The sequence below is a fragment of the Tachyglossus aculeatus genome, chromosome 3, assembly GCF_015852505.1.
Source record: "Tachyglossus aculeatus isolate mTacAcu1 chromosome 3, mTacAcu1.pri, whole genome shotgun sequence".
In the NCBI taxonomy this organism is placed as follows: domain Eukaryota; kingdom Metazoa; phylum Chordata; class Mammalia; order Monotremata; family Tachyglossidae; genus Tachyglossus; species Tachyglossus aculeatus.
The window spans coordinates 39,920,870-39,945,701 of record NC_052068.1 but is presented as its reverse complement, the minus strand read 5'-3'; the positions used below and the strand labels follow the sequence as shown (position 1 = coordinate 39,945,701).

General features: G+C 42.6%; 1 protein-coding gene across 2 annotated transcripts in view; it reads left to right on the top strand.

Moving 5' to 3' along the window:
* The window catches only part of A1CF (APOBEC1 complementation factor), a 133,644-nt gene that overhangs the window by 38,204 nt on the left and 70,608 nt on the right, over nucleotides 1-24,832 (top strand). For both annotated transcript variants that reach the window (XM_038744037.1, XM_038744036.1), the window contains exon 2: nucleotides 11,348-11,491. In XM_038744037.1, coding sequence (XP_038599965.1) covers nucleotides 11,393-11,491 — 99 coding nt within the window. In that variant the 5' untranslated portion in view covers nucleotides 11,348-11,392. The remainder of the gene's footprint in view (nucleotides 1-11,347; nucleotides 11,492-24,832) is intronic.

Sequence of the window (24,832 nt, the reverse complement as noted above, 5' to 3'; positions counted from 1 at the left end):
AAGAACTGAGTACACTGTGATTTACTTTTTTCTACCCTAGCACTTAGAACGGTAGATACAAATAAATTACATTGGACTCAGTTCCTGTCTCACAATCCAAGTAGGAGGAAGGCAGTCATTGAATTCCCATTCTACAGATGAGGAAACTGAGGCACAGAGGAGGCTACGTGACTTGTCCAAGGCCTCACAGTAGACAAGGGTTAGATCTTGGACTAGAACCCTGGTCTTCTGGCCCCCGATCCTAGGCCCTTTGGGACTTCAGTATGCAGGTTAAAGCATATTCATATATACTCAGTTTTATCCACATCAAGGGCCCTCAACACTAAGGGAGTTCAACCCTATTCTCTAGACTGTGAGCTCGCTGTGGGCAGGAATGTGTCTATTTGTGGTTATATTGTTCAGTCCCAAGCACTTAGTACAATGGTTTGCACACAGTAAGCACTCAATAAATATGATTGAATGAATGAATGAATGAATGAATATTCTCTCCTGTCTCCACTATCATGATTTCCAAGTGCGAAGGGGAAAGCACACTGACTTTAAGATGATAACACTGCCCAGGTTTTCAACAAAAACATTATGGTCAGCACACAAGAGGAAGGGTCTGATCCTTGTTTTTTCTACTTTCTGAAATAGCATCCCCTTCTTTTTTTAAATGATATTTATTTTAGTGCTTACTATATGCCAGGCACTGAACTAAACACCGGGAAGATACAAGCTAATCAGGTTGGACACAGTCCATGTCCCACATAGGGCTCAGTGTCTTAATCCCCATTTTATAGATGGGGTAACTGAGGCACAGATAAATAAAGTGACTTGCTCAAGGTCACACAGCAGACAATTGGCAGAGCAAGAATTAGAACCCAGGTCCTTCTGATTCCCAGGCCCATGCTCTATCCATTAGGACATGCTGCTTCTTGGGGATGCATTTGGAGAAAAAGGAGAAGGAAATGCGGAAGGAGAGAGGTGAAATGGGAGAAGGTTAAAGAGTTCCAGGTTCCAGGGTGTTTGAGTGAAATTGCTTAAATGGAAATTGTAAGATAAGCCTTTGGGATTTAAGGCTAAAAATGCGCACAAAACTCTGTCTTGGTTTCAGAGGCGTAAAATATATGAGCAGTGAAAGGCATCATTTGAATAAGCACCTACTTGAAAAATAGAAGAAACTAAACTCATTTTTTCACTGGCGACAAGATTTGGATTTGAATATCAGCCTTCCTCTCTCCTTGCATCACTACCTCAGTCTGTAGTCAAAGGTGTAATAAAAGGCCCATTTCTCTTTCTGTTTTCCAAGCCCCTTGATCCTCCCCATGCCTCTCTAATTATTAACAGGAATACAGGTAGATTTTGCAAGCTTTGACTTGTCATTTCACCAATAATCAATCAATCGATGGCATTTATTGAGTGCTTACTTTGTGCAGAGCACTGTACTATGCACTTGGGGAGTACCTCAAATACAGTGTTTGACCTATCTTGTACCATTCCCAGTGTTTAATTCAGTATTTGGAACATAGCAAGCACATAAGGAATATCATTATCATCATTATCATTATTAAGGGATAGTTATCATGACTTTGGGAGGAAAAATAACATGGATCTATAGGGGTAAAAAGGAATTAAAGGAAGCACTCTTGGTTAGTACTCTGGTACTATGCTCTCTTGGTTTTCTTATATGTGAACAAATTCCTTTATTCCAAAACATTATACTATAAAGATATGTTGTGACTGTAAGCAACATGCAGGTAGGAAGACTTCTCTTTCTGTGGAAACTATTTGAGGATCTAAAAATTGCTAAGCTATGCTCTATACTATAGTAGTCATGGTAGCTGATCTCAAACCACTAACTATCAGCCTTGGATCACCTCCACAGTCAGCCTCCTTCACTTCTGTGCACGTGCTGCAGAGGGCTACTGGTGAAAATCCAGATAACAGGCCAACATTGTCCACTTCAAGTTCATCCTTGCCTGTTTTAGCTTTGCCCTATCCTCTTCCTGGCAACAATCCTTTCTCCATCCTTATCAGCTCCGTAGTCCATTGCCCTGTCCAGTTTTTTTCAGATATTTAACTCCTTTCTCAAAACCCATGTCCTCCCACCTCCCTCATCTCTTGCCCACAATGACCTGGCCTTGTCCTTTATTGAGAAAATTGAAACCATCAGATACGATCTCCCTAAAGTCTCCCCTGTTCCTCTCCAGTTCCTCCCTCTTCCTGCCCTTTCTTCAACTCTCCCAGCCTTCCCAGCAGTATTTCAAAAGGAGATCTCTTAAAATCCACCCCATCCACCTGCACCTCAAGCCCATCCCTTCACATTTGCCTTGTCTCTTCTTCCCTCCCTAACTGCCATCTTCAACTGTTTGCTTGCCAATGACTTTCCCTCCACTGCTTTCCAACATGTTCCTGCCTCTCATATCCTAAAAAAGTTTCCTTGACCCCACTGTTCCCTCTAGTTATCACTCCATCTCCCTCCTACCATTCCTTTCCAAGCTCCTTGAGCAGATTGTCTACACCTATCTCTACATCCTCTCCTCCAGTTCTCATTTTGACCCCCTCCAATCTAGCTTCTGCCCCCTTAACTCCACAGAAACTGCTCTCTTAAAGGTCAGCAATGATCCCCTACCTGCCAAATTAAGTGGCCTCTACTCCATGCTAATTCTCCTCAACCTCTCAGTTGCCTTCAACACCATCAACCACCACCTACTCCTGGAAACATTATCCACCCTTGGCTTCACTGACATTGCCCTCTCCTGGTACTCCTCCTATCTCTCTGGCCGCTCTTCATTCTCTTTTGTGGGCTCCTCCTCTAACTCCTACCCCCTAAATGTGGGAGTCCCTGAAGGTTCAGTTCTGGGTCCTCTTCTATTATTCATTTAAACCAATTTCCCTGGAGAACTCATTCACTCGTATGACTTCACCTACCATCTCTATGTGGATGATTCCCAAATCTACCTCTCAGCACTAACTGCTCTCCTTCTCTGCAGTCTCACATTTCGTCCTGCCTTCCGGACATCTCCACTGGAACCACAAACTTAACATGTCCTTAACAGAACTCCTTGTCTCCCCACCCAAGCCCTGTCATACCCCTGAATTTCCCACCACTGTAGACAGCACCACCATCCTCCCTGTCTCATAAGCCCATAACCTTGACATTATCCTTGACTCATCTCTTTCAGAGAAGAAGCGTGGCTCAGTGGAAAGAGCCTGGGCTTTGGAGTCAGAAGTCATGGGTTCAAATCCCGGCTCCACCACTTGTCAGCTGTGTGACTTTGGGCAAGTTACTTAACTTCTCTGGGCCTCAGTTCCCTCATCTGTAAAATGAGGATGAAGACTGTGAGCCCTCCGTGGGACAACCTCATCACCTTGTAACCTCCCCAGCACTTAGAACAGTGCTTTGCACATAGTAAGCGCTTAATAAATGCTATCATTATTATTAAATCCACATATTCAATCTGTAACCAAATCCTGTGGGTTCACCCTTCACAATATCACTAAAATCCACCCTTTCCCATCCAAGGACTTATTCTGTCCTGCCTTGATTACTGCATCAGCCTCCTTGCTGACCTCGCTGCCTGCTGTCTCTCCCCACTGCAGTCCATACTTCACTTTGCTTCACTTCACCTGTATATATGATTCTACATATTTATTACTCTATTTATTTATTTTACTTGTACATATCTATTCTATTTATTTTATTTTGTTAATATGTTTAGTTTTGTTCTCTGTCTCCCCCTTCTAGACTGTACTTCCCAAGTGCTTAATACAGTGCTCTGCACACAGTAAGTGCTCAATAAATATGATTGACTGATTGATTGACTTTGCTGCCTAGATCATTTTTCTACAAATCCACTCAGTCCAGGTTTCCCCACTCCTCAAGAACTTCCAGTGGTTGCCCAAACACCTCTTCATCAAGCAGAAACTCCTGGCCATTGACTTTAAAGCATTAGATCCCTTTGCCCCCTCCTACCTCACCTCGCTGCTCTCTTACTATAACCCAGCCCAGACACTTTGTTCCTCTAATGCCAATTGTACCTTGCTCATTGTACCTTGATCTGGTCTATCTTGCTGCCAATCTCTCGCTCACATCCTGAACATTTACCCCAAGAGAACTTTGCTGATTGAGCTCTCATTTCCTCTTCTCTTACTCCTTCCTGTGTCACCCTTACTCTTGGATTTGCACCCTTTATTCACTCATTTATTCATTCATCCTTTATTCATGAGAGAAGCAGCATGGCTCAATGGAAAGAGCACGGGCTTGGAAATCAGAGGTCATGGGTTCAAATCCCAGCTCTGCCAATTGTCAGCTGTGTGACTTTGGGCAAGTCACTTAACTTCTCTGTGCCTCAGTTACATCATCTGTAAAATGGGGATTAAGACTGTGAGCCCCACGTGGGACAACCTGATCACCTTGTATCCTCCCCAGCACTTAGAACAGTGCTTTGCATATAATAAGCACTTAACAAATGCTATTATTATTATTATTATTATTATTATTATTATTTACCCCTCCCTCAGCTCCACAGCACTTGTGCACATATCCTTAATTTATTCATTTACATTAACATCTGTCTCCCCCTCTAAATTGTAAGCTCACTGTGGGCAGGGAACATGTCTACCGACTGTGTTATATTGTACTCTTCCAAGCAGTAAATGTTTAATAAAAATGTTTGGTTGATTGATTGATTGATTGATTGATTAGTAGTAGTAGAAGTAGTAGTAACAGCAGTAGTAGCAGTAGTGGTATGTAAGTACCTATTTGTTGTGGAACTATATTCTATAATATGTAAGTCACCCAGTACAGAATCAATCGCTTAGTACAGGGCTATGCACACAGTAAGCACTCAATAAAGACGATTGAATGAATTAAGAAGACATATGTTTTCTGCCCAACCTACCCTTCCTCCTCCTCCTTTTTCTTCTTCTCCTCTTCCTCCTCAGTGCCTTCTTCTCCTTCCCCACCTGGAAAAGTAAATGGGCTTAAGGGAGGAAAGAAGAAACTGCAGATTTCTCTATAGAAGAGAAACTGTGAACACAAAAGTTACTGAGTTTAAACCTCTGATGGGCATAAACAACTCTGAGAAAGAGGACAATTTAAAGCAGCAGGGGTTAGTAGAAAGAGCCTGGGCACGGGAACCAGAGGACCAAGGTTCTAATCCTGACTCTGCTAAGTGTCTGCTGTGTGACCTTGGCAAGTCATTTAATATCTCTGTGCCTCAGTTAATTCATCTGCAAAATGATGATTAAATCCTCCTCCCTTCTTTTTAGACTGTGAGCCCATGTGGGACAGGGACTATGACCAACCTGATGACCAACCTAAGCACTTAATACAGTGCTCTGCACACAGTAAGTGCTCAATAAATACAATTGAATGAATGATGATCATGTATCTACCCCAGCACTTGGCACATAATAAATGTTTAACAAGTTCCATTTGTTAAAGAAAAGGAAGATTTCCTTAACTACTCTTAGAGTTCCTGGGCTAAGTGACTACGTGTATTAAGGACCGCAGTTTGAAAACATGCTCCTTGGATGCAAAATCCCTTCAAACGTCTATTTTCTGAACAAGGAAAGAACAAAATCAATTTATTTCAATTTGTGCTACTTTTTTTTCTAAGGAGGAAAGGGCTGGAAGAGAAATATGTATAAATCAGAGAGATGTCTACCCTATCACAAGACACACAAAAGACAAATTTTCAGTCAAAAATCCACACCCATGAGGGTTAAACCAAATCGTCTTTTATCTGATTACAATTGTTATGACAACATCAACTTTTGTTTGGACTAAAGAAGAAGCAGCATACATTTGTCCCATTATGAGGCCACCATGCTCTGGATTTAATTTGGAAATAAATACCACTATTGACTAATTTAGCTTATATAGCTGAGATAAAGATAAGAAGACCAGTTTCAAGAAAAATAAGTGTGTAGATCAGGGGTTTGAATGCATAGCTTTCTGAAGATAATCATATCATCATCATTGAATTTCACTCAGGTGACACACCATACTACCCTCTAGGTACAGATCATGGTTCCTGCTCTCAAGAAGCTTCCACTCTAGCAAGGGAAAGGATAAGCATGGATCTGTGTGTCCATTTTTCCCCTTTTTTCCTCCTTTTCATTCCTCTCTCTCCTTTATCTCCACATTTCTTCCATCTTCTCTCCCTGCAGCTTGCTATTTTTCACTCTTTTCTCACTCTCTTCACCTCACTTGGTCTCATCTTCCATAACTCGCTCTCTCTCTCCCTCCCTCTCCTTGCTCAGTCTCTTCATGCCTTCTCTTTTTGATGTTTTGAGCTGGGAAGGACCTGGTTGGCTCTGAGACTGTGAGCCCGTTGTTGGGTAGGGATTATCTCTGTTGCCAAATTGTTCTCTCCAATCAATCAATCAATCATATTTATTGAGTGCTTACTGTGTGCAGAGCACTGTACTAAGCGCTTGGGAAGTACAAGTCGGCAACATATAGAGACAGTCCCTACCCAACAGCGGGCTCACAGTCTAGAAGGGGGAGACAGAGAACAAAACCAAACATACTAACAAAATAAAATAAATAGAATAGACATGTACAAGATAAATAAATAAATAAATAGAGTAATAAATATGTACAAACGTACAAGTACAATGCTCTGCACACAGTAAGCACTCAATAAATGCAATTAAATGAATGAATGAATGTGCATTTTGTTCTCTTCGGAAGGAGAGCTGAGACTAAGAGATGACATTCTAGACTGTAAGTTCTCTGTGGGCAGGGAACACGTCTACCAACTCTGTTATGTTGTACACTTCCAAGTGTTTAATACAGTGCTCTGCACACAGTAAGTGTTCAGTAAATACAATTGATTGATTGATGGAGAGCAGGAAAAGCTATGCACTAGCCCATCTAAAGTTTGTGCAAAGTCACACCCCAGCTGGACTACCTGTGCTGATTCAGGCCCAGGGACCTAGGTATGGCTTCAGATGAGAAGATACATGCTCACCAAACCCCTTCTTGTGTTTTGGGGCATCAATCATTCAGATGTTTGTATGTGCTTGTGTTTGTATATGGGGAAAATTGAAACAAGCCTTCACCAAAAAGTAAACATTTTAAAGTGTCCCACCAGGCTGATATTATTTTCTCTACACTCACTCTCTCTGGGAGCTTAACAAAGTGCATAGTAATCTATGCCGATAGCCTCAAATCTACATCTCCATCCCAGTCTACTCATCTGACAATTTTGCATTTCAGTCAATGGTATTTATTGAATGCTCACAGTGTGCAGAGCACACTGGGAGAGGGAGAGAGAATTGGTCATCATCATCATCATCAATTGTATTTATTGAGCACTTACTATGTGCAGAGCACTGTACTAAGTGCTTGGGAAGTACAAATTGGCAACATCTAGAGACAGTCCCTACCCAACAGTGGGCTCACAGTCTAAAAGGGGGAGACAGAGAACAAAACCAAACATACTAACAAAATAAAATAAATAGAATAGATATGTACAAATAAAATAGAGTAATAAATATGTAGAAACATAAATACATATATACAGGTGCTGTGGGGAAGGGAAGGAGGTAAGAAGGGGGGGATGGAGAGGGGGATGAGGGGGAGAGGAAGGAAGGGTCTCAGTCTGGGAAGGCCTCCTGGAGGAGGTGAGCTCTCAGTAGGGCCTTGAAGGGAGGAAGAGAGCTAGCTTGGCGGATGGGCAGAGGGAGGGCATTCCAGGCCAGAGGGAGGACGTACGCCGGGGGTCGACGGCGGGACAGGCGAGAGCGAGGTACGGTGAGGAGATTAGCGGCGGAGGAGCGGAGGATGCGGGCTGGGCTGGAGAAGGAGAGAAGGGAGGTGAGGTAGGAGGGGGCGAGGGGATGGACAGCCTTGAAGCCCAGGGTGAGGAGTTTCTGCTTGATGCGCAGATTGATTGGTAGCCACTGGAGATTTTTGAGGAGGGGAGTAATATGCCCAGAGCGTTTCTGGACAAAGATAATCCGGCAGCAGCATGAAGTATGGATTGAAGTGGAGAGAGACACGAGGATGGGAGATCAGAGAGAAGGCTAGTGCAGTAGTCCAGACGGGATAGGATGAGAGCTTGAATGAGCAGGGTAGCGGTTGGGATGGAGAGGAAAGGGAAGATCTTGGCAATGTTGTGGAGCTGAGACCGGCAGGTTTTGGTGATGGCTTGGATGTGAGGGGTGAATGAGAGAGCGGAGTCGAGGATGACACCAAGGTTGCGGGCTTGTGAGACGGGAAGGATGGTAGTGCCGTCAACAGAGATGGGAAAGTCAGGGAGGGTGCAAGGTTTGGGAGGGAAGACAAGGAGTTCAGTCTTCGACATGTTGAGCTTTAGGTGGCGGGCAGACATCCAAATGAAATGTCGACACCTTCCCTGCCCACAGAGGGTTTATAGTCTAAAGGGGACTGTCTATATTTCCTCCTGCCTTCCTCCTAATCTGTAATATAAGTATATGTCTCCTCTGCTAGACTGCAAGCAGAAAGATTCCTTTGAAAGAAGAAATAATTTATTTTAACTACTTCATTCTCCCCAGTACTTAGCACAGTACTCTGGACACAGAAGCACTAAATAAATGTTGTTGATGATGCTTATTATGCTGTCCATTTAGGGGACTTCTAATATGTTAAACTCAATATTACATGTCAAAAATTGAACTCTATCTTCCCTCCTAAACTTTAACCCTAAAGCATTCCCATTGCATTCAACCTCACTGCTCACTCCCAGAAGCTCACAATCTTGGTTTCATCTTTGACTTCTCTCAGTCTTGTCCCAAATTTAGTCTGTTTCTTAATATATAATATTTCACATCTACATCTACTCCCCTGTTCTCTCTCCCTCTCTCCAGGCTTGCATCTCCTCCTGCCTTCAGGACATCTCTACTTGGATGTCCTCCCACCACCTAAAATTCAACATGTCCAAGACTGAGCTCCTAATCTTCCCTCCCAAACCCTGTCGTCTCCCTGTAATTCCCATCACTGTGGACAGCATTACCATTCTTCCTGTCTCACAAGCCCACAACCTTGGTGTCATCCTTGACTTCGCTTTCTCATTCACCCCACATACCCAATCAGTCACCAAAACCTGTCGGTCTCACCTTCATAACATCACCAAGATCTGCCCTTTCCTTTCCATACAAACTGCTACCATGTTAACACAGTCACTCATCTTATCCCGATTGACTTACTGCATCAGCATTTTTTCTGCTCTCCCAACCTCTTGTCTCTCCCCACTTCAGTCTATACTTCACTCTGCTGCCTGGGTTATCTTTGTACAGAAACGTTCTGGGCATGTCACCCCCCAAAAATCCTCAAAAATCTCCAGTGGTTGCCTATCAAACTCTATAACAAGCAAAATCTCACTACTGGCTTCAAAGCTCTCCATCACCTCGCCCCCTCCTACCTCACCTCCCTTCTCACATTCTATGACCCAGCCTGGACATTCCACTCCTCTGGTATTAACTTTCTCACTGTGCCTCGTTCTCACATGTCTTGCTGTCGACCCCTGGCCCACATCCTACCTCTGGCCTGGAATGCCCTCCCTCCTCACATCCACCAAATTAGGACACTTCCCCCCTTCAAAACCCTACTGAAAGCTCACCTCCTCCAGGAGGCCTCCTGGACTAAGCCCCTCCTTTTCCTCTGCTCCATCTCCCCTCCCCATAGCCCCCACTCACTCCATCTACTCTACCCCCCTACCTGCCCCGTGGCACTTTTGTGTATTCATGTACATATTGATAATTATATTTATTTTATTAATGATGTGTATTTATCTATAATTCTATTTATATTGATGCTATTGATGCCTGTTTACTTGTTTTGATATCCGTCTCCCCTCTTCTAAACTGTGAGACCACAGTGGGCAGGGATTTTCTTTATTTGTTGCCAAATTGTACTTTCCAAGTGCTTAGTACAGTGCTCTGCACACAGAAAAGCACCATGGCTCAGTGGAAAGAGCACGGGCTTGCGAGTCAGAGGTCATGGGTTCTAATCCTGGCTCCACCACTTGCCAGCTGTGTGACCTTGGGCTAGTCACTTAACTTCTCTGTGCCTCAGTTACCTCATCTGTAAAATGGGAATTAAGACTGTGAGCCCTATGTGGGACAACCTAATTACCTTGTATCTTCCCTAGCCCTTATAAAAATGCTTGGCACATAGTAAGCACTTAACAAATACCATTTTGCAAAAAAAGTTAAGTGCTCAATAAATGTGATTGAATGAATGAATGAATTTCACAGGTTCTTCCCTTTATCATGTTGACTCTAAAAATTATTCTGACTTGTCTCTCAGTCATTCAGGTATTGATTGAGTGCTTTCTATCTGCAAAATGCTCTATTAACCTCTTGGGAGACTATAATACTGTAGAGTTGGTAGACATGATCCCTGCCCTCAAAGAGCTTACAAACTAGTGGGGGAGAATGTGGGATATTATTCTTAAAAAACACAGGGTTTATCATTGTGGAATTCTGCATGTGACTGGCTGATTGATTGATTTGCATATACTACTTGTGGCATTTGTTAATCACCTTCTAGGTGCTAAGCACTGTACTAAGCACTGGAATAGATACAAGATAATCAGTCTCTGTCCCCCACAGGGCTGTTGTAGATTGGTACTTGTTACAGGTCCTAGTTATAAGCTATATTTGTAGACTGAAACAAATAAATCTCATTTATAATGAAGAATTTTCTATCAATTTTTTCTGAATTTCAGAAGAAAAGTGACTCCTTACTCCCTATTGGTTCTAAGTGAGACCAAGGAGATTTGTGGTTTTTTCTTATTGAAAAATAGGCATTATGATTTACCGAAATGATCAGTTGGGTTGCATTTTTGTCCCAGTTCCATTTTAAAATGTCATAAAAATTGCCATAGTCCTCGTTATTTAGTCTCTATAACTGAAATGTATCAGAAGTCCAGTAAACTGAAATAACCAAAAAAGAAAAATTAGAAATGTAATCATATATGACTTAAATATAGGTGTCTTCATTATTGAATTAAAAGTCTCATAATATGTTGCTGTTTCATAACTTCACTATTTCATAACAGGATGTTTATCTACTTTATTTCTACTTTATGGGTAAAATGAATGCCACCTTTTTTGGATTTTAATTTTTGAATCATGATTATGGGCTACTGCTTGATCAAGCTGTTAAAGAAAATTCAGTAATATAGTTTTGTTTTATAAATTCCTCAAGCCAACTGGAAAATTGAAATTTTTTAAAGTTGCACTTTATTGACCCTAAGGGCTCACTGTTTCTCAGCTAGGTGAACCATAATTAGAGAGAATTGGTCATGCAAATGCCTTTTGGGAAAAAGACACTTTTGGTCTTAACAATATTAATTTACTTAATTTATCTTAAATTTGATTGCAGTGAGCATCCCTAATTAACCTGATTTTTTGCTGATAATCACTGTCAATGGAATCAAATCAAAAATCCGGGGATGGATTGAGCGGCACACAGAAAGAAGCAGCCCTGCGTGCACTCATTCAGCGTACAGGATATAGCTTGGTCCAGGTAGGCCCTCGCTGTCTCTCACATTCTTGAGAGAATGTTTTCACTGTTTTCTGACCAAAGTTTCACTTTAACCAGGAGCCGTATTAGTGGCTCTGAGCCACAGTGTGAAAACAGAACAAGGGAGCCTCCCACCCATGAGAGGAAAGTCCGGATAAAACTACCTGTGGGGGATGGCTGCCTTTTGAGGGAGGACCCTGCCGATGTTGTTCTTTCCTGCATTAGATTTCTCAGTTTAAAAACAAAAAAAACAACACACCCAAAAACAATGTGGCTATGGCCTGGTTCATCAGTTAAAGGAGGAGGAGATCAAAGAGGTTGAGAAGGTGGGGTAGTGAAATTGGAACCAAGTTTACCAGTGAAGCTTGGAAATGTCCATTGCAGGTGAGTGAGAAGAGATAAATTAGTCTAAATTCACCTCCCACAGCTCTAGGCACAGGGAGGTTAGGATGGAGAAACAATACGGGCTATTGGATACAACACAGGCCTGGGAATCAGAAGGAACTGAGTTCTAAACCTGCTCCTCCATTTTTCTGCTGTGTGACTTTGGGCAAATCACTTAACTTCTCTGTGCCTCAATTACCTCATCTGTAAAACGGGGATTAATACTGTGAGCCTATGTGGGACATGGATTTTGTCCAACCCAATTAACTTCTATCTACCCCATTGCTTAGTTCAGGGCCTAGCACATAGTAAGAGCTTAACAAAGACCATATAAAAATAAAAATGACCTTCCTTATCTACTAGCACCCCTGTCTTAGGTGCTGCAGAGATGTGACAATTTAGAAGTAGGGTGAAGAGCTACTTTTAGAACTCCAGTAAAGACTCAGACATTTCCTTGGGTGGATTCTGAGCAATCCACCTTCTTTTGGGTTCTCCATTACATGTACTATCTTTGTGGGTGGGGAACTTGCCACTTTGCTATTCTGTACTATCCAAGTACAGTGCACCCCACCAAGTGGGTATGACATAAATGCTGCTGCTACTACGTCTCATCAGTCAGGTATTTATCGAGTACTTACTGTGTGCAAAGCACTGGTCCCCAGTTTGGATGAGAACAATAGAACTGTAGACACAATCCCTGCCTTCTACCCACTGCTACTACTTGTCAGGCCAACTGCTCCCACCTGTGCTTCCAAATGACCTGACCAGCTGCAAGGGGGTGGTCTACAAGGTGGGTGTATTGGAATATATTTATACACCTGCTCCTCCTCCCCATTCCTAAGGGGGAAAGGCATATTCGCTCTTGAAATTTTCCATTTCTAGATGTATTATCACTATATTTGTTGTTACTGTTAATAATCATCTCCTGAACACCCACGGAGTACTAAAATCCCTTCATAGTGGAATTAGCTCTGTAAATTAAACTGCTTATGGAACTAGGTATCATGGTTATTGTTACCATCAACAAACATCACATTTCTCCCATGGGCTTTCCTGGCTTCTCTGAGTCCTGCTTCTGAAACGAATGAAGTAATATACATATAAGTAAAATGTGAAGAATATATCTGATCTTCCTTACCATAGTTAGATTTTAAAATTGCTCTCCAATGATGCTTTGACAAACCCAATTTTCAACTAGAGGATAAATGTGTTGGATTTTTTGTGATATTTAATAATTTGACACAGAGGCCACCGCTGAAAGTTTGCAAGCACACAAATGGGGAAGGAATGGATAAATGATTCTAGATCATGCACCAATCAATCAGTTAATGGTAATTATTGAGTGTTTCCTGGATTGCAATGTACTATGCTAAATGCTTGGGAGAGTACAATACAAAGGAGTTGGTAGACACAATCCCTACCCACAATGAATTTACAATGTAGTGGACATTGTCACCTGTTTCTACCCCCGTCCACCTTACCATTCCCTGAAATAGCAAAGCAAACACAGAACCTGACCAAGGCCAGAGACATTTCTAGGAAAATGAAAAGGAAAGCTGTAACTGTCATCTCGCCCCAACTCTCCTAGGAAGCCCAACTCTCAGAAAAATCACTCTCCTGATGTCCCAATTTAGTAATCAACAAGATGTATTGAGCCCTGTGTGCAGAGGATTGAATTAAGTGCTAGGGAGAGTAAACTAGAAGAAAAAGAGAAGCAAAGAGGTCCAGCAGAAGTAGTATGGGCATGAGAGTCAAAGGACCTGGGTTCTAATCCCAGCTCTATCACTTACCTGCTGTGTGGCCTTGGGCAAGTCACCTCAGTACTCTGGGCATCAGTTACCTCATCTGTAAAATGGAGATTTAATAACTGCTCTCCCTCCTCCTTCTTGGATTGTGAGCTCTATGTGGAATAGGGACTGCATCCAATCTGATTAACTTGTATGTACTCCAGTGTTTACAACAGTGCTTGCTACAAAGTGCTTAACAGATGCTTTAAAAAGATATTCTCTACCCTCAGGGCTTAAAATCAACAAGGATAAACAGGCAGGCATAAATGATGTATAAATAGAGGAAGCAGGAGAAATGTAGTAGTTTGTGTCAGCTTGAAATAGCCGAATAAATATTTGTACATATGAACATACATGCTGAAGAAGGGTTAAAATAAAAGCACTAAGGGTGGCTGTTTGGTTGGTCTGACTTGGGGTTCTGCCTTTAGGTGGCCTAAAATTCCTGAATCACTTTTTTTCCAGACAAAACAGTCTACCTGATACCTTTTCTAGGCAAAAAATAAAAAGGAGTGCAGGGAAGATGTGGTCTAAATAGTACGAAGCAAAATGGTCATATAAATTTTGAGTTCGCATAAATTTGGCTCCCACAGATTGAGAACAGCTGGCTAGAAAAAGAAAATAAAACAGAAAACACAGTGTATGGGGTTGGGAGAACAGAAATGACGCAAAACTGAATATGTCAGCAAGGTCTTTATCAACAAAGTCAACATGATAGCATTCAAGGTACTGGGATGTATCAACAAGAGTAATCCTTCTTCTTTGCCCTGCAGTGACCACATCAATCAATCAGTCACAGCCCAGTTCTTGTCACTTTAAAAAGAATGCAGAGAATCTGGAGTGGATTTTTTTAATGGTATTTATTAAGCACTTACTATGTGTCAGACACCGTTGCAGCACTGGGGTAGATACAAGCTAATCAAGTTGGACACAGTCCATATCCCACTTGGGCTCACAGTCTTAATCCCTATTTCACAGATGAGATAACTGAGGCATGGAGAAGTTAAGTGACTTCCCAAGGTCACACAGCAGACAAATGGCAAAGCTGGGATTGGAACCCAGGTTCTTCCGACATCCAGGCCCCAGCGCTACCCACTAGATTTCACTGCTTCTCAAGTAGACACAAAGAAAAGTGACACAAATGATTAAGGGATGGAAAATAGGACCTGTGAGGAAAGGATAAAGGAATTCAGATAGTGTAGTGTAAAGGAGTGGCATTCCAATGGAGAATCCGGATCATCTCACTTCACCTGGTAGGGATGACATCTCTCAGACTAAGTCAAGCAGCAGGGCTAGCCAGGTTTAAGTGGCAGAGAAGTTATAAAGTGGCTTTAGAACACAAGCGATGGCTCTGCCTAATAGGAAGCACTCCATGAGGGGAAGGCATTGATGGGCAGAAGCAGGCAGCTGAAATGCTTGGCAAACTCTGTATTGTAAACTCGTTATGGTCAAGGAATGTGTCTGCTAATTCTGTTGTACTCTCCCAAGTGCTTAGTATGGTGCTCTGCACATAGTAAGTGCTTAATAAATACCATTTACTGACTGACTGATACTGGCAATAACTTCTCTGGCAAAGAGCTTCCTCTCCTCTTCTGAAGCATTCTTGCACTGTGGCTGTCACAGTTGGGAATAATAATAATAATAATAATAGTATTTGTTAAGCACTTACTATGTGCAAAGCACTGTTCTAAGCTCTGGGGAGGCTACAAGGTGATCAGGTTGTCCCTTGGGGGGCTCACAGTTTTAATCCCCATTTTACAGATGAGGTAACTGAGGCACAGAGAAGTTAAGTGACTTGCCCAAAGTCAAACAGCTGACAATTGGTGGAGCCAAGATTTGAACCCATGACCTCTGACCCATGATCTTTCCACTGAGCCACGCTGCTTCTCTAATGATGTGTGCACTGGGGGCCCAACAAATACACCACCATCCCCTCAGCCTCTCTGGCTGAGTCAAGCCTCTGCATAGGCCCAGGGCAAAGCCAGCTGGGAATTTGCCCCCTGTGAAGAGCCTGCCATGTTCCTGCTCCACTCCAGTGCCCGACATCATGGGTGACCCTGTACTGGTCTGCTTCCATGATCCCTGGGATGTGGCAAAACTTCAAAAACTGATCAATGAATCAATCAGTTGTACTTATTGAACAGTTATGGTGTACAGAGCACTGTACTAAGTGTTTGGGAGAGTACAGTATAACAGTTGGTAGACACCTCCCCTGCCCACAGCAAGCTTACAGTTATTTATTTATAAATACATCTATAACGGATGTACATAAGTGATGTCGGGCTGAGGGAGGGGTGACTAAAGTGCAAAGGAGTTTCTGCTTGATATGGAGGTGGATGGAGTAACCACTGGAGGTTTTTGAGGAGTCGGGACACATGGACTGAACAATTTGGTAGAAAAATGATCTGGGCAGCAGAGTGAAGTATGGGCTGGGGTAGGTAGAGACAGTAGGTAGGGAGCTCAGCAAGGAGACAGTGCAGTAATCAAGGCGGGAATAGAATAAGTGCTTGAATTAACGTGGTAGCAGTTTGGATGGAGAGGAAAGGGCGGAGTTTACAGATTATCTGAAATTTGGACCAGTAAAATGTGGCAACAGATTGAATATGTGGGTTAAATGAGAGAGATGAATCAAGGATAATGTCAAGGTTACAGGCTTGTGAGACTTGGAGGATAGTGGTGCTGTCTACAGTGATGGAAAAGTCACGGGGAGGACAGGGTTTGGTTGGGAAGATAAGGAGCTCTATTTTGGACATGTTATATTTGAGGTTTCGGCAGGACATCCTAAGTAGAAATATCCTGAAGGCAGGAAGAAGTGCAAGACTGTAGAGAAGTAGACATAGCAGGGCTGGAGATGTAGATTTGGATATCATCCACATAGAGATGGCAATTGAAGCCATAGGTGCAAATGAGTTCTCCCGGGAAGTGGGTGTAGGTGGAGAATAGAAGGGGACCTAGAAATGAAACTTAAGGGACTTCCACAGTTAGGGGGTGGGAAGCAGAGGAAGAGCCTGTGAAAGAGCCCGAGAATAATAATAATAATGGCATTTGTTAAGAGCTTACTATATGCAAAGCACTGTACTAAGCACTGGGGAGGCTATAAGGTGATCAGGTTGTCGCACGTGGGGCTCACAGTCTTAATCCCCATTTTACAGCTGAGGTAACTGAGGCCCAGAGAAGTTAAGTGACGTGACTAAAGTCACACAGCTGACAAATGACGGAGCCGGGATTTGAACCCATGGGCTCTAACTCCCAAGCCCATGCTCTTTCCACTGAGCCACGCTGGCCAAAGAGATAGGAGAACCAGGAGAGGACAGTATCACTGAAGCCAAGATTGGATAGTGTTTCCAAGAGAAGGGGATATTCATTCAATTCGACAGTGTCGAAGGCAACTGAACAGGGCCAGGGCTGCTTGACATCTGAAGTGAGAGTCCCTGGGGGCCTTCACTTCCAGAATCAAACTTGTTGTGCTCTGTGGGGAGGTGGTGTCCAAGGACCCCCTCTAGACTGTAAGCTAGTTGTGGACAGGGAAAGTGTCCTCCAGTTCTGTCATATTGTACTCTCCGAACTGCTTAGTATGGTGCTCTGCACATATTCAGTGCTCAATGAATAAGATTGATTAATTGAGAGAAGAGTCCCCTTGCTAGGCAAGGATGGGGAGGAAAACCACACTCACAACATCCACACATCCACTTCCTAAATACCTACTAGCACAAACAAACATAAACACATAGACACAAACAAAAGCACTGAGCTTTGGGTACTTTTAAAGAGAAAAAAAACACATTAAAAGATAAAATAAAAGAGAAACAGATAAGTAATGTGACCTACTGAAAAGAGTACAGGCCTGAGAGTCAGAGGTTGTGAATTCTAACCCAGGCTCTGCCACTTATATGCTGTGTGACCTCAGGCAAGTCACTGAACTTCTTGGAATCTCAGTTTCCTCATTTGTAAAATGGGGATTAAATCCTACTCCCTTCTCTTTGGGGCATGAGGGGCAGGGACTGCACTTAGCCTAATAACCTTGTGTCTACCCCAATTAATAGAAGAGTGCTTGGCACATAGTAAGTGCTTAACAAACACCATAAAAAAGGACAAAATAGAATGCTACATGATAATCCATGAATTTAAGATTCCTTAAGTTTTTATACCGTGCTATATTGTGGCTTTTGCATGCCAAAGTTGCCTATTTTAATATTACACCTAGGCACTATCCTGCATTGAATTTGCAAAATAATAATTGAATGAGTCAAATGGTTACTATTTTTATATTCTTATTCTTAACTTGAAAGGCACACACAGCTGTTTAGAATTAAGTTTTTTTGTTACCTAGTATATGAGCTAATCATTTATTCAGCCCCTGTCTACGTACATGTTTTGTTTTGTTGTCTGTCTCCCCCTTCTAGACTGTGAGCCAGTTGTTAGGTAGGGACCATCTCTATATGCTGCCGATTTGTAATTCCCAAGCATTTAGTACAGTGATCTGCACACAGTAAGCGCTCAATAAATGTGATTGAATGAATGAATGAATCTCACATACCGCCATGCATGGGTGACCTCTTAGAAAGAGAGTCTTCCTGAATGATGTGATTTTCAGCATTTCGAAAACACTATTTGAAAATGATTGGGCATAAAAGGCTGTAAAAAATCGTGAAGGTGTCCGAAGAAAAATGAACTGACTTTTAATAGTGTTAATGGTATTTATTGAGTGTTTGCTTTGTGCTAAACACTGGACAAAGTCTGTGTCTGAAACTTGCTATCTCAGTGGAGGAGGACACACACTTGGGAAAAAAAGGAATACATTATAGGGAAGATACAGACAGTATGAACACTTTAAAAACAAGAATTCCAAGGATGGCGAATAGGAAGGTATATGAACAAATGAACAATATTTTCAAGGGTTGATGGGGCAGACCTGATGATCTCCCCTAGTCCAAGCAGAAGCCTGCTTGATATTAATAAAAGTCATAATAATAACCATAATAATATTTTACCCACAGTAAACCCCATCGCACTTATGTACATATCCCATAATTAATTGATTTATATTAATGTCTAGATCACCCTCTAGACTGTAAGGTCATTGCGGGCAGGGAACATGTCCATCAACTCATAATGTACTCTCCCAATTGCTTAGTACAGTGCTCTGCACAAAGTAAGTGCTGAATAAATATGACTGATTGATTGATTAGTTATTTTTTAATCACCTATACCAAGAGCTAGGGTAGATATAACACAATCAGATCAGACAATCCCTGTCCCACAAGATCTCACAGTCTACACTGTAGGAAGCTTCTGGCAGGCCACAACCTCCATGATGACCTGACATTTCCAAAGCTTCCTAGTTGGCAGGTCACCACAGAGCGTGACCTCTGGCTTCTGTTGGGGCAGGGAATGGACTTTCCTGGTGACCTTCCTAGAAGGGGAGGCTGTTCGGAAAAGAGACCTCATTGAAGGCCGTATCATACAATGGTACAGTGGCCCTGAGTTTTCAAGTCCCCATTATTTTTATATAATAATAATAATGGTATTTGTTAAGCACTTACTATTTGCCAGGCACTGTACTAAGCGCTGGGATGGATAAAAGCAAACTGAGATAGACACAGTCCCTTGCCCCATGTGGGGCTCACAATCTCAATCCCCATTTTACAGATGAGGTAACTGAGCCCAGAGGAGTGAAGTGACTTGCCCAAGGTCACACAGCTGACAAGTGGCGGAGCCGGGATGAGAACCCATGACCTTCAGACCCCCAGGCCCGTGCTCTATGCATTACATCATGAGCTCCTTCAGTATCTCAGTTTCCAAGAACCAGTGGGCAGAAGGAGGATCTATGGGACCCGAGGAAGATCGTACCAAAGTGCTAATGCCTGCCCTTTTGTCACTGCAGCCAAAGGATCTATAAAACACTCAGCATGATCTGATGGAGCTCCTATAACAGTACTCCTTCCTGAAACGTGCCTTTTGACTCCAGCTTAGATGGGGCTGAGCACAAACACAGTCGATTTCAATTCACTCCCCAAGCTGAAATTCCTATTAATCTTAACTCCCTTTAAAGAAGACTTTGATCTTTGAAAACTATCATCAATGTCCACTGCTGAGAAATATAGTCTAGTGGGCAGGGAACGTGTCTAACGGCTCTGTAATACTTGTTTTGTTTTGTTCTGTTGTCTGTCTCCCCCTTCAAGACTGTGGGCCGTTGTTGGGTAGGGACCAACTCTATATGTTGCTAATTTGTACTTCCCAAGCGCTTAGTACAGTGCTCTGCACACAGTAAGCGCTCAAAAAATATGATTGAATGAATGATTGAATGAATGAATGAATACTCTCTCAAGCGCTTGGAACTGTGCAGAATGCACATGGAATGCACTCAATAAATTTGATTTATTGATAAACAACTATTCATAAATACCATTGACTGATTAAAATGCCAATTGCCTTTAGTACAGTGTTCTGCACACAGTAAGCGCTCAATAAATACAATTGAATGAATGAATGAAATCCAATCCCAAAGAACTTTTAAAGATTTCCCATAGCCATATGTACAGAATAGGTTCAGACACCCCATCATAGCCATGAAGAAAACTTTAATCAGTCACCTGAATTAGAGGGCAGCTGTGGCACAGAAACTAATACAGTGAAGAAATGAACAAATTAACACATTGGGAGATTCAGAAAAGATCTTAAAATTATAATTCCTCATATTTACACACAATTTCTTTCATTTCTTGCTGTCTATTTCCCTACTGCTCTAAAGTGTTGGACTGAAAACAGGGATTATTTCATCACCAAATAGAAGCTGAGAACATAGTGACCAGTCAACTGTTTTGGAATTATGACTGACGAAACACAATTATTTATGATGGTATATTGAGGTAGCCTGATTCTGACCCCTTGGTAACCAAACAGTGGGATGTTAATGACCACATGCGGCCAGACCCTCTGGTCCTTGGAATGCCAACTGGGGTTGTAGCTGTGTGGAAGCAAATTTCAGACATTCTTTAGAGTAATCAAATGAACTTTGACCTTACCTCAGCCCAGCCAAGATCAGGGTATTTCCAAAGTGCCAAGGGAAGAACAGTCTGGTTTATTTTTATTTTTTGCCTGTCTGAAATGCTACTGAGCAGATATTGAGTCAGAAGCTGCCCAATCCACAAGTGGACTTACACCTGCTTTGCCCCAGTGAAAGACTTTCTCCCCCAAATAAAACCTTAAAATACAACATAAACACTTAGATGGGACTCAGTGCTTAGCCTCATCAGGTCTCAAATATATGCACTCAAAATAATGGCATGCCGAACCATTAAAGGTAACCATTAATGGTTTAGCCTTTGTAAAATTGCTTTGTAAAGGGATATTGCTTTGTAAAATCTCCTACACTCTTAGCTTTACTGACTGGCTTCTCCCAGCTGTGACTGTCTGCTCTATTCTTGAGTGTTATCTGATATTTGGATTATCCAGATTCCAGCTCTGGGAGCTTCCATGCAAAGAATTCCAAGTGACTGAAATGTTTTAAGTGATTCCTAAGAATGACATATAATTCAGAAGGAAATGCCAGTCATCCTAGGAAAACAGAAATACTTTAATAGTTAAGATTCGTTCAGGCTCAAAGTTTGCTAGAACCTGAACAGAAAAATGGATTTATAAGTGGTTCCTAAAAATCTCAATTAGGCTGACTAGGTCCAGAAGGGAGAACACACTTGGGGGAAAAAAATAAGTATTTTTTTTCACCAGCAATAGTATTTACTGAATTCCTATTATAAACCTGTTTCTTAATGGTATTTTCTAAGCGCTTACTATGTGTCAGGCACTTTTCTAAGTGCTGGGGTAGAAATAAGGTAGTCAGGTCAGATACAATCCCTGTCTTGCAGAGGGCTCACAGCCTAAATTGGAGAGAGAAGGATTTAATCCCCATTTTACAGATGAGGTAACTGAGGCACAGACAAGTGAATGAAGTCACTTTCCCAAGGACAGAGAGCAGACAAGTGGTGAAGCCAGGATTAAAACCCAAGTCCTCCAATGTCCGGGCCCAGGCTCTTTCCACTAGACCATGCTGTTCTCTGGTGTTGAGAAGTGCTGCAAAAGAAAAGTATGAAGTCACCTGCCTGCTTGAATATTATAATGTAATGGGGAAACAGAATAAGCAGGGCATAAATAACAATAAGAAACAAAAGACACATATTCAAAAGATTTTTAGATAGATACGTGTTTGCTGGGAGGCTAGAGTGAATTGTATGACTGTGTTTGGAGGATAAATCTGGGAAAACTTCACGGAGGCAATTGATTTTTGTTAGAGCATTAAAATCAATCAATCAGTGTTATTTATTGAGCATGTACTGTGTGCAGAGCACTGTACTAAGTGCTTGGGAGTTAACAGGCACATTCCATAAAAAGCTCGAGGACAGAGACGTGGTTTGACAAAGAAGAGGGGGAAGGAATGAATGGTATCGACAATCATTATTTTTCAGGACTGAATGTGAGTCAATAAGCAGATTTGCTTGAGGCCAGCAGAAGGCACAAACTGGAGGGTTTTAAAGAATCAATCAATAAATCAATGAAGAGGACAGTTAGGGCCCAGGAACTAGTTATTAAAAAACTTGGAACTGATCAAGTTTTCTCATTTTTTAAAAGCCAAAATGGGCCTTGGAGGATGGAACTGACCTGATGAGATTAATATTTAAGATATTTCTAGTTGCAGCACTTAGGATAAGATTGAAGCCCTAGGCAGGGAGACACTGGAGGGAAAGAGATGAGCAATGAGGAGGAGGAAGGACCTTGAAGATGGATGAATTCTGCAGGTTGATGAACAGAAAGAGAGGAATCAAAGAGGACTCAGAGGCTGCAAAATCAAGGCACCCACAAGAGTGTTGTGCTGTTGATGTTGACAATGGATATGATGTGAAAGTGTGAGGAATCTGGGCTTATAAAATGTTAAGCTTGAGTCGAAGTTTGAATACCCATCTTCAAGGGAAGCAGTATGGGTTAATGGATGAAGCATAGGCCCAGCCAGCAATGTGAAGTATGGACTGCAGTGGGAGGTCAGCGAGGAGCCAGGAAGGTCAGCGATGAGGTTGATGCAGTAATCAAGGTGGGATAGGATAAGTGCTTCGATTAATGTGGTAGCAGTTTGAATGGAAAGGAAAGAGTGGATTTTAGTGATGTCGAGAAGGTTGAACCAACAGGATTTGATGACAAATTGAATGTGTGGGTTCAGTGAGATAGATAAGCCAAGGATAACACCATGGTTACAAGCTTGTGAGATAGGGAGGATGGTCGTGCTGTCTACAGTGATGGGAAAGTCACAGGGAGGACAGGGTTTGGTTGGGAGGATAAGGAGCTCTGTTTGGGACATGTTAAATTTGTGGTGTCAGCGGGACATCCAAGTAGAGACATCCTGAAGGCAGAAGGAAATGTGAGACTGCAGAGAAAGAGAGAGACCAAGGCTGGAGATGTACATTTGGGAATCATCCACATAGAGATGATAGTTGAAGCCATGTGAATGAGTTCTCCAAGGAAGTGGGTATAGCTGGAGAATAGAACAAAAGGGGACCCAAAACGTAACCCTGAAGGACACCCACAGTTAGGGGGTGGGAGGCAGAGGAGAAGCCCAGGAAAGAGACTGAGAATGGGTGCCCAGAGAGATAGGAGGAGATCCAGAAGAGGACAGTGTCAGTGAAGCCAAGGTTCTCATCTGTAAAATAATAATAATAATGATAGTATTTGTTAAGTGCTTACTATGTGCAAAGCACTGTTATAAGTGCTGGGGAGGATACAAGGTGATCAGGTTGTCCCATGGGGGGCTCACAGTCTCCATCCCCATTTGACAGATGAGGGAACTGAGGCCCACAGAAGTTAGGTGACATGCCCAAAGTCAAACAGCGGACAATTGGTGGAGCTGGGATTTGAACCCATGACCTCTGACTCTAAAGCCCGGGCTCTTTCCACTGAGCCATGCTGCTTCTGTAAAATGGGGATTAAGACTTTGAGCCCCATGAGGGACATGGACTGTGTCCAATCTGAGTAGCTTGTATCAACCCCAACACTTAGTACAGTGCCTGTTACATAGTAAGTGCTTAACAAATACCATAAAAATGTGGGATATTGTGTCCAGGAGAAGGGGGGAGTTGACAGTGTCGAAGGTAGATGAGTGGTCAAGAAGGATTAGATTGTAATAGAGACTGTTGGATTTGTCAAGAAGGAGATCATTGGTGATCTTTGAAAGTATACTTTCATGGAGTGAAGGAAGCAGAAGCCAGATTGGAAGCCAGGATTCAAGGAGAGAATTAGAGGAGATGATGTTGAGACAGCAGGTGTAGACAGCTTGCTCAAGGGGTTTGGAGAGAAATGGTAGGAGGAAGATGGGTGGATAACTGGAGAGAGCTGAGGAGTAAAGGGAGGATTTGGGGGGGGGGGGTTGGGGGAGATGGGCATATTTGAAAGCAGTAAGATAAAAACCATTGGAAAGTGAAGAATTGAAGATGGCAGTCAAGGGGTGGGGGAAGCACTTCAATAAGGTGTGAAGGAATGGGGTTAGAAGGACAGGTGGGGGGTGCATTTTGAAAGGAGGCAGGAGACCTCCTGTTGAGATACCTCTAGAAAGGGAGAGTTGAAGGGACAGGAGGAGGGAGGTACTGGAGAGGAGCAGGGAGGATTTTAGAGAGATCACACCTGATGACTTCAATTTCTTCACTTAAGCACATGGCCAAGTTATTACAGGCAAGAGATGGGGGTGACAGGTAGACAGGGGATTTGAGGAGATAATTAAACATTGAAACTGGCTAGGGCAGCGGGCTTGAGAGTCAATAAGGATGGAGAAAAAATGTTGCTGGGCAGAGGAGAAGGCAGAGTTAAAGCAGGCAAGGATGATTTTAAAGTGGATGAGGTTGGTCTGGCATCTGGATTTCTGCCAGTAGTGCTTTGCTGCCTGTGTACAGGAACGAAGGAAGCGGAATGTGATCCATGACTGTGGGTTGGTGGTTCAAGATCAGAGAAGGGATAGGGGAGGGAATGAGTTCAACAGAGAGGGTGGTGTTGAGGGTATCAATTTGGACATGAAGGGAAGGTAATTTGGGTATGGGGTGCGATGGCTTGAGAAAATTGGATGGGGTCAAAATATCGGAGAGGTCTGTGGAAGAACAGGACAGATTTGCAGGGAGGGAGATGAATGGGAGAGAAGGCAGGT